This window comes from Brassica oleracea, chromosome C6 (assembly GCF_000695525.1).
Source record: "Brassica oleracea var. oleracea cultivar TO1000 chromosome C6, BOL, whole genome shotgun sequence".
NCBI classification, from domain to species: Eukaryota; Viridiplantae; Streptophyta; class Magnoliopsida; order Brassicales; family Brassicaceae; genus Brassica; species Brassica oleracea.
Window position 1 is genome coordinate 500,247 of NC_027753.1, and position 10,556 is coordinate 510,802.

At 39.1% G+C, this 10,556-nt stretch overlaps 1 protein-coding gene across 1 annotated transcript; it reads left to right on the forward strand.

Annotated features, from left to right (window-relative positions):
* Positions 1–5,475: 5,475 nt before the first annotated feature.
* On the forward strand, positions 5,476–6,290 carry LOC106298936. Its single transcript, XM_013735064.1, has one exon. It carries the CDS (start codon positions 5,756–5,758, stop codon positions 6,056–6,058), a length of 303 nt encoding a protein of 100 aa, XP_013590518.1. The 5' UTR covers positions 5,476–5,755; the 3' UTR covers positions 6,059–6,290.
* The last annotated feature ends 4,266 nt before the right edge of the window (positions 6,291–10,556 follow it).

The window sequence follows — 10,556 nt, forward strand, 5'->3', positions numbered from 1 at the left end:
GCTAAGTTGTTGGCTATGTGAATTTGGTTGCTAAGCTAGGATATGGTATAATGTGCTTTTTTGATTAGGACTTTTTAGATGTGGATTGCAATATTGTAGAGGTGATGATTCTAAGTTTTAAATCATGAGAATCCCTGCTACTGCAGGTTTCCATTGAACTGACGCGGTTCGTCGATCCAGACGTGGTCCAAGCGCTAGGCATCCGATCGGACCTCGAGGACTTGTTCGTTGAGTTGGGTATGGGGAATTTTGCTACTCACCCACAGGTTCTCTACCCGGAGCTGGTCCGTCAGTTCATGGCCACAAGCAAAAGAGTAAGTCTGAGGGAGTTGATAGACCATGGATTTTACCAATTTTTAACCATGGTTTATAAGTGTTTTAATATATATTTACTACTATATATAGTCTATTTAGAGTATTTACAGGTTCAGGTACGTTGTGGAGAAATATGGTGATTTTGGAGCATTTTGAGGTGCAGAACTGCACAGACGCATCAGATGTTTAGCTATGGATGGAAACCTTCCCATTGTTAGATTGAGCCCATCTTTTGACACAAGATAGAGCTTTGAGTTAGATTTCAAACGCCACCGGTTTGAGGTCAATAAGCATCCTGTAGCAGAAGTTATGCCTGTTTTACGGAAGAGTGGTCAGTCTACCTCGCGAGAGGAAACTGTCGAGGAAATGAAGGACTGTCGATCGATATTGCATCATTGGTGTCGGTTGACAGTGATCCCAGAAAGTAGGACAAGCCTGTTTCGTGACCAATTGAGGCCCAGAAGTCACCACATATTACCAATATACCCCTGGACGACCTGAAACCCTATTTTACTGTTTTCTAAGCCATTGTTGACGGCGATGCTTCATACTATTCTAGCGAGAGAGAGCTTAGGATTGGAGAGAGCGATCTGTACACCTTGAGAGAGGGAAGATCTTGAACTCCCTTTGTTTCTTTACTTTATTTTGTATTATTCATTTATTTAAGTATTATTCAGACCATCATAACCATGTTTCTTATGAATACGTCTGAGTAGTCTTATTGTTAGATATAGGTTTCTCAATAGGATGATATATGTATTGGTAACTTGAACCGTTGTTAGGGTGTTTAGAAATATAGTTCATTCATCTAGTTGTGCTTAAAGCTAAGTTTATGATTGATCACCCTTCAAACTTAGATCTTAGGATTAATTGGGATCAAGCCATTGTTTGGCTCAATACCTGAAAATAACTAGAATGATCTAACTGACTAGATATAGACGAGAGTTGGTCTAGTGAGTTAGAGAATATAAATCAAACCTGTCCATAAAGCTTTCTGGAAGAAGTATCGATCGACGCAGCGATAGCCCTGTCGATCGATATTTTGAAAGGTGTATCGATCGATATTCACAAAGAATTATCAATCGACACTTTCTCGTGATTAAAATACGATTGTTGAGATCCGAGATCCAGATTAGATAATCAAATAGATTATACCTTAGTTTGAATTCAAGAACAATTAATATTAATAAACCCCTAATTTTCCAAATTAAGTTTTACTTATCATGCCTGAGAATATACATGAATCTAGCTCTTTCACCCAACCGTTAACAACCTCAAAACAATCAATCGAGCAATAAACTTGCTCACCAATTCATTTACTGCTTTAAAACTTATAAACCATTAAATCTAGATTTATTTCAAGACCATAATCTATTGTGTAATCCTAGAGTCTCTGTGGATTCGATCCCTAAGTACTACATCCGAACCTCTTATTTGAGAGAGTAATTCACTTCTTAGGGTAATTTGAGTGATATCATCTTTCAGTAGCGATTGTTAGTGTGTTAAAAAGTCGTGTGAAATTGATTAAGCAAGTCTTGTAAAGATTGGTTATAGTGATTTCTAATATAGGAAAAGGTGTTTGTTGAATAATCATTGTCTCTTGATTTATCTTCTGCCTTACTATATTGTGTTGCATCTTGCACTTACAATTGGTATCAAGAGCCGGTCACCGACATCACAGGTGAGATCCGGAAGTGAAGATGGACATGATTGTCTCTGTGCAGAAGTCAATAATGTTGAAGGCGGACCAGTATGGTCACTGGAAGGTGCGCATGAAGCAATTGATTCGAGAAATCAATGAAGATGCGTGGAGAGATGTGGATACTGGGTGGGAGGATCCTACCATAGTCACAGCAGAGGGAACGAAGCCCAGGCCAATGGAGGGGTTGGAATGTTAAGAAGTTTAGAGGGGTAGGAATGTGAGAGATCTTGAAATGCGAAAGCATATCAGCAGAGTCTTTATTGTCTCCAATTTTGTTGAAAAACTAGGACAAGCATGAGGCTCATATCAGCAGAGTCTTTACCGTCCATCGTCTTGCTTTTATATAAACTCTCCAGCTTGAGTAAAACCTGACCATAATAATTAAAACTCGACCAGAACTATCAAGGTAGGTATTTCGGCCACAAGACAGTCCCGTCGAATCATTAATCACCTGGTCAATTTTTATTTTTAATTCTGGTCGAACCAACTCCAAATTGGCCGAGTGAGATTTTTCTCGACCAAAATCATATCGGTTCGCGAGGGTCTTTACACCCAATAGTACAATGTATGCATCAGAATCACCTACATTTCAATTACAAGTCACTGTTATAAAGATAGACAAATTTCAAGAAGATACAAACTAATTGTAGCGTACATAAATGAGATAACAATTTACCTACCCCGCTGGTGTTCCCTGTTCTTTTCCCTTTCCACACATCATTTGCGACACGACTTAGTAAACGTTGACTATTTTCCATATCGGTCTCATCTGGTGGATGTAGATTGCCTATACCAAAAACTATAGGTTTTCTATTTTCATCAACCCCTCTTTAATAAATATTAACACTTAACTACAAGTACCAATTGCTTTACTAATTTAATCACATAAAAATGGTCATTTTTAGTGGAAAAGTGAACCTCTTTATTAAATACTAACACTTAACTACAAGTACCAATTGCTTTACTAATTTAATCACATAAAATGGTCATTTTTAGTGGCAAAGTGAACCTACTACAACTCTAATAGTGAGATGTTTTATCCATTTTTATAGTTTTACAAAGGAGTACAAACTTTATGATTCAACCCACACACTTTGCATGGCCCAGTACCATAACACAAATTGTAGATCGGCTTCAAGTTTTAAGGTCATTTGCCAGCGTAGACAAACAAGTTTCAGCATCTCAGTCTTAAAGTTTTAAGATCATTTTTCACGAATACACTTCTTAAGTTTCAGGATCAATTTGACATGCACACTAAGCAAGTTCTTGGATCAAATGGTCAAAACAATCACAAATAATTCTTTCGTTTCGTACGTGATAAAACTAAAACTGACCTTATCCCCTAATTACAATTTTTTCTGTGTCCCTAACTCGTCGTAACTCACCTTATATTATAATCATAACATTACTTCAAAACTAATATCATAACTATTTATTTAAGGCATCAATGATTTTAAGTAGTGTAACTTTTAACAATCAAAAGTTATAAGGAACTAATATCATAGTCAGTTTTATCTGGATGATTAGTTGTTATGTAAAATTTAGTTGCAAAATTTATGTAGGTAAGTTAACCTTAACTATAAATTTATTGATGTACAATCTTTTTGCAGATATTGTTATTGTAGTTATTTTGGTTTAATTGTAAGTTTTTGCTTGTAGATATTTTAATAAAATTATATATTATCAGAATTTTACCATTATTTAATCTAATATGTAAATGATTTAATATTTTATAAATTTATTCAGAAGAAAATAAAAATTATGTATAAATTTTAAAACTACACTAAAATTTGTTAATATATAAATAGTAATAATGTTTAGTTATAATTATAGAATTATTTTCTATTAAATAATATTTATTTTATATATTATATACCGTAGTAAGATTTTCGTTTAATTTACATTAGGCTGTGGCATTAGAGATAAAACTAAATCATGATTAGTAAAAATTAGTACAGTTTTGATGTAGATTTTAAACTTTAATTATGATTAATAAAATTTGATGAAACGAGAATAGAGAATAAATAAAGTTAAAAAGGTAAAATAGTTCAACCAATTCCCACTATAATTTATGTTAATTTCGCAAAACTAACCAAAAAAAAATCTGAAATCATGGACACATGACGCACTCTACAGTACTAGTTATGGGTGGACATGGTTAAACTCTAGAACAATAACTCAGTTATTGGGAGCAAGAAACTAACGAAGAAGAATTTCACATTTTATTGGAAGCTTGAGACCCTCTCATGGGCAATAGAAAACATGTTACAGTTGTCGACGTGTCAGACTTTTGATACCGATTGTAAGGATCTAGTATCAATGATTCAAGATCTCAAACCATGTTCTAATTTTTTTAACTGAGCTGAAGGAGCTGATGAAATCTAAAAATAGATTTACAGAGTTCTCAATTGTTTTTATTCCTCACACTGAAAATGTAATGTTTGATTTATTAGTTAAAATATCAATTTTTTTTCTTAGGGGCCTTAGAGCAAGGTTTTTATCAAGTCTCTTACTATTAAAATATAAAAAAGTAATTAAAAGTACGAAAGAAAACTAAGATATGTCTCCTATTTAAGAAATGTAAGAGACATCTCTTAACTTAATATTGCATCTTGCTTCCACTTGGCAACTTCTAATTAGTTTAGCTATTTAATTTTAATTAAAATTTAATTATTTATTTATAATATACTAAAATAATGATATTTTGTTGTTACGTTAGCCGTCAGAAAGAAAAAAAAAAATTTGTGACCTTGCGCCGGTGGCTTCTTAAGCACCGGCGATGGGATCTCTCTTTTAATAGTTTTTTCTTCTTTGTTCTTTAGTCTTATAGTTTTATTTTGGATTTTTTTCCTTAAGTTTCCGGGGATATTTTCGTTTTCCGCCGGCTTTGGTAATCGAAGATATGTTCGTTTTTCTCTGTTTTATTGTTGTAATGTTTATCACAAATTGTTTAATGGGTTCAAGAGTAAACTTTTCAGAAGGGATCTCTTCCGGAAGAGCTTTAACCAAAGAAAAAGATTTATTTTTATTTAGAGAATTTTTTTCGTGTAGGCAACGCAAGTGACTGCAGTCCGCTGTGATTGTTTTTGATAAACAATATTGAATAAAAAAAATCTTAGAAAAAAAAAGAAGATATTTTGTTGTTAAGAACTCCATTTTAAGGCCATGATTATCTCTAAGAAACCCACGATGGGTTTTTTAGTTTAAAAAAAAAAAAAAAAAAAATTAAGAAGCAACCCAATCGCGGGCCGCCACGTGTCACTGGGGCCCGCGAACAGTGTAAGAAACTCACTAAGATCGGTTTTTAATTAGTAGTTTTTGTAACCGATCCTTAAAAGTTTTGTGGGGGTCCACGCACTAAGAAATCCACTAAAGACTCCGGATAATCATGCTCTAAGAGTCAATGGAATAAACATGGTCTTAGATGTTCTGTTACTGTATCGACCAAACCAAAAAAAAAAAAAAGACAAAAGAAAATCGGAAACCAAGACTTTGTTTCTTACCTGGGCTGGAAACACCTAGAACATCGTAAAATCAAAACTTATGTTCTTATCTTACCTCTGCTAGAACCAACTAGAAGATAAGACTAAATTCGTTCCGGACCGACCTCTATTATATATCTTCCCCTTAACCCAAGTAACTTAATCTGAAGTCTTAACAAGTTTTTCTTGTGAACCCTGCACAAGAGTCTGAAGAGCTAAAAAAATCGGAGATCTCAGGTAATTCTGAAAACGGACGATGTTCTTTTTCTTCGCTGGGGGATTAGGGCAACAGGTTAGGCAGGTGCTCAAATCCGGCGCCGGAAAATGCATAAGATGTGGCTCTGAGGCCGATTTGGTGGATTACGACAAAGTCTTGAAGCTTTTTTTTGTTCCTGTCTGGAGATGGCCCGGGAAAGATCATGTACTCCATTGTAGAGACTGCGATCTGTTTTTCTCTCACTCTCTCTCACCGCCGATTTCTCCAGCTACGTGCCGTTTCTGCGATCGAGTCGTAGAGCCTGAGTTCCGTTTCTGCCCCTGTTGTGGCTCTTCTCTGTGAATTTTGGTCTGTCCAGAAAGTTGTTCTTAACTCTACAAAGTTGATTTCATCTCTCACTAAAAGTAGTTGTCTAATGTATTTTACTGAAACTTTGAGTTGTGGTCTTTCTTGCAAAATCTTTAAGACTTCCCGTCTGTTTTGCTTGCTCATTGACTTTTTTTTTTGTGTAGTCGCATGTTTTTCTAGTCGATCGAATGAAAAAGGTGAGAAGTCCATTACTTCGGTTATTATGTACATACTCTGGTAGTGATCACCAAAATCAGTATCTACTCAGGGAATTATATTTTAAAAACTTGCAAAGCTAAAGGAAACTAACTGTTTTTCGGGAATTTGAAATTACTTAACATGGAAATCGCAATGGGATAATAATAATGGAGGAAACTATGTTAGAATGTCATCTCCACCAAGAGTTATTATACCTTGTATTGAACATCCTTACATTGCAGCCAATTTTGCACCTATAACTTGGCAGTTCGTCATGATTTGTATGCTACCCTTATGGTGCTCTCAAAAAGCGTTCTCGCCATATGACGCGTTATGCGTCAAGGTGTTGCCCAAAATTCTTACATTTTTTTTTTTTTTTGGTAAAATGTTAAAATTTATTATATTAATTTTTTTTTTTTACAGAAACAAGAAGAGAACTGGTAGCAGATATGCAGAAATGAAAATCTAACCTATGCTAAACAGAGCATCTAAAAAAGATGTAATTCCAAAACCAAAGAAGAAAAGTTCTAGAGGTGAACCAAAGTTAACGCAGCGTCGATGGCCCAAATAAGAGGTGTGAGTGGACTGAGATTTCGGTTGCCGCGAGCTCCCGGAGAGAAAGGCGACCCAAACTTTGAAGCACCGTGGACAGACCTACAGCTTCAGAGAGACCCTATCATCAACACCATCCAAAAGAAACACATCACGGAGCCTCAAACCCGTTCAACATCGCCTCACCGGCAGCACGAGGAGGAGTCCAATGATAGGCGGTGCCGTCGTTCGGGAAGTTGACTTGGAGATTGCCGCCTCCAACCCTCCCCGAGTACACCCTTTTAACCCACCACACAAGAGGGGCAGTGAGACATATCAGGCAAACTTCCTCCGATAAAGACGACCTTTGAACTAGTAAGAATACCGAGTACCAAACTAACCCCAGCCCACACCCACCAGACTGCACCTCTTTCGCTGAGACCACACTTCCAAAGATGACACCTTTATTGCGGGAAAGAGAGAGACCAACACGCTGCCACAGTCCAGAACTCGACTCTGGAAGACGGAGCTCACCAATGAGACGCGGATGAAGTCTTAAGAACTCGCCACGCGCTGCCACAGGCAACTCAGAGCTCGGGCGACAACACCAAGAGAAGACTACCTCACGCGTACCCACAACTGAGAACTAGCAGTAGGATCTCCAAGAGCAAAAAGAACAAGAATGACCATGAACTGAGACAATAACCCCAGCCAACAGATACAAACCTTACAGCAACAAACTGGAGGGGAGACTATGAAGAACCACTGGGATTGTAGCCTTTTCTGGACTCCACGTGCCATCACTCTCAAGGTCAAAACCCTAGATCCGGGAAAAACTGACAACAGCCACCAGTGATCCAAGCAAGCGGAAAAACAGAGTCGAAGCTGGTCCGAGCCGTAACCTCTCCTCCACCATGGTACCGTCGAATCATCTGAAGGAGCTTCAGCAAGGAAGAAGAATCCTGACCACCAACATAGCCGATCCCAGCGACAGACCCTAACACCAATCGTCACCGGCCCACCAGATCTACTACCGAACACGCCATTCCCTCCAGATCTAACGAGATTAAACATGGGAGCTAAGGAGGCGAACGAGATCCAGAGCTAGGGCAAGGACCGAAGGAGGAGGGATGAGTCAATGAGGCAAATAAGGAAAATACAAAGAGAGCCTCCGACGATGGTCTAAGGACCACCACCGCCGGAGCAAGGAGGTGAGTGGATTAGATCTAGGTTTTAGAGAAAAGTTGGGGAAAATATTTTAGAGAGAGAAAAAAAGAGCCTCGTCCTATCCTTCTATGTTCTTTTTTAGAGTCGATGTGATAGTTATTCACATCTTTGACATCTCGGCCCTTGTGATGTACGTATTTATGGTAAACCCACACATGTATTATTCGACTCGGGGGCAACACATAGTTTTGTGACCCCTGAAGTAGCTGCCCGGTTTTGGGATTGTTTTGTGGTTGACAGGATAAACGTGGCCGTCTTGACCCCCGCAGACCGAACCCTTCAAGCAGATCAGTGTATCAAGAATGTTCCATTGGTCATTCAAGGCAAAGAGTTTGTGGCAGATTTGTTAGTCGTGCCTTTGGAAGGGTACGAAGTAATCCTTGGAATGGATTGGTTATCGAGCTACGAAGTTCAGATCGATTGTGGAAAGGGAAGGTTGTTGTTTGGCAGAGGTAAACGACCAGAGATGGTATACTATGGAATCAGTCCTAGTATGACCGGGTCTTTGGTAGCAGCAATGAGAGTACAAGATTTGTTTCAAGATGGGGAAGTGTATTTGGTGACCTTATCGGTTAGTGGAGGAGCCACTAATGATGAAGTTAAGGTCGAAGACATAGAAGTGGTCCAAGAGTTTGAGGATATCTTTGCACCACTAAAGGAATTACCTCCACCTCGGAGTAATCCCTTTACCATTACTTGGGAGCCTGAAGCAAAACCTATAGCTAAGGCATCATATCGGATGGCACCAGCGGAGTTGGCTGAGCTAAAGAAGCAATTGGAAGGTCTATTGGAAAAGGGATCCATCCGGTCGAGCTCTTCACCTTGGGGAGCTCCTGTGCTATTTGTGAAGAAAAAGGACGGAAGCATGAGGTTGTGTATCGATTATCGTGGTATCAACAACATCACGATAAAAGATAAGTATCCTCTTCCGAGGATAGACGAGTTGTTAGACCAACTAAAGGGAGCTAGTTGGTTTTCGAAGATTGATTTTGCATCAGGGTATCACCAAATTCCTATTGCCAAGTGAGACATCATGAAGACGGCGTTTCGGACGAGGTATGGGCTGTACGAGTTTGTAGTTATGCCCTTTGGTCTCACAAATGCACCTGCAGCTTTCATGCGCCTGATGAATGAAGTTTTTTACGACTACGTCGATAAGTTCGTGATCATTTTCATTGACGACATCCTGGTGTATTCGAGAAGTAAGGAGGAGCACAAAGAGCATCTGAGACTGGTTATGGAGAGGTTACGGAATCAGAAGCTATTTGCCAAGTTCAGCATGCTCGTTTTGGAAGAGAGAGAGAGGATTTCTGGGTCACATAGTATCAGGAGAGGGCGTGGCTGCTGTTCCAGAAAAGGTCCAAGCCATACGGGAATGGCCTCGACCTACATGTTCTTATGCAAGATGTGGTCATGACCTTACACGGTTTACACGGATGCTTCACGAGTTGGGTTAGGTTGTGTTCTTATGCAAGATGGACGAGTCATTGCATATGCTTCATGACAACTACGGAAGCATGAGGATAACTACAGTACACATGACTTGGAGTTAGCGGCCGTGGTGTTCGCTTTGCGAATTTGGAGATCGTACTTGTATGGAGAAGAAGTGGAGGTATACAAGGACCACCAAAGTCTTAAATACCTCTTCACTCAGCCAGATCTCAACCTGCGCCAGCGTAGGTGGATGGAGTTTGTGGCAGACTACGATATAAGGATTCGCTACCATCATGGTAAAGCGAATGTTGTTGTGGACGCCTTAAGTCGAAGAAAGTTGGACGCAGATTTAGAGAAAGAAGTGGAGCTGTTGAACCAAGAATTAAAACAAGTAAAGTTGGTCGTTTTGGAAGGGCAAGCGAGCGAGCCATTGGGACTTCAATCGGTGAACCAGGCCAGCTTGATTCAGAGAATTCGAGAAGAACAACTTAAGGATGAGAAGCTATTGAAGATCGCTGAGGAACTCAGAGGACAAGCCGGGCCAAATAATGCGGGATATTACTTAGCGGAAGATGGAACCTTGCTAATTAATGGGAGGATCACAGTTCCTAAAGGACAAGGGATGAGAGATGAGATACTAAGGATTGCTCACCATTCTTTATTTAGTATCCATCCTGGAAGTTCGAAGATGTACCAAGACGTGAGAAGATAATATCATTGGCCGGGCATGAAGAGATCGGTAGCGCAATGGGTTGCGAAGTGTGAAACTTGTCAACAAGTTAAGGTCGAACATCAAGTTCCGGGAGGATTATTGCAGAGTCTTCCGATACCTCAATGGAAATGGGATTCTATTTCCATGGATTTCATCACTGGATTACCCACTGCTCCAGGTAGATCGAACAACTCGATATGGGTGATTGTGGATAGGTTAACAAAGGTCACACACTTGTTGTCTATGCGGGACACTGATAAAGTTGAAGTTTTGGCCGAGCTATACATAGACCAAATTTTGAAGTTACATGGTGTACCATCAGACATCGTCTCAGATCGCGATCCAAGGTTCACGACATCATTCTGGGAAGCACTGCAAGAAGCCTTGGGA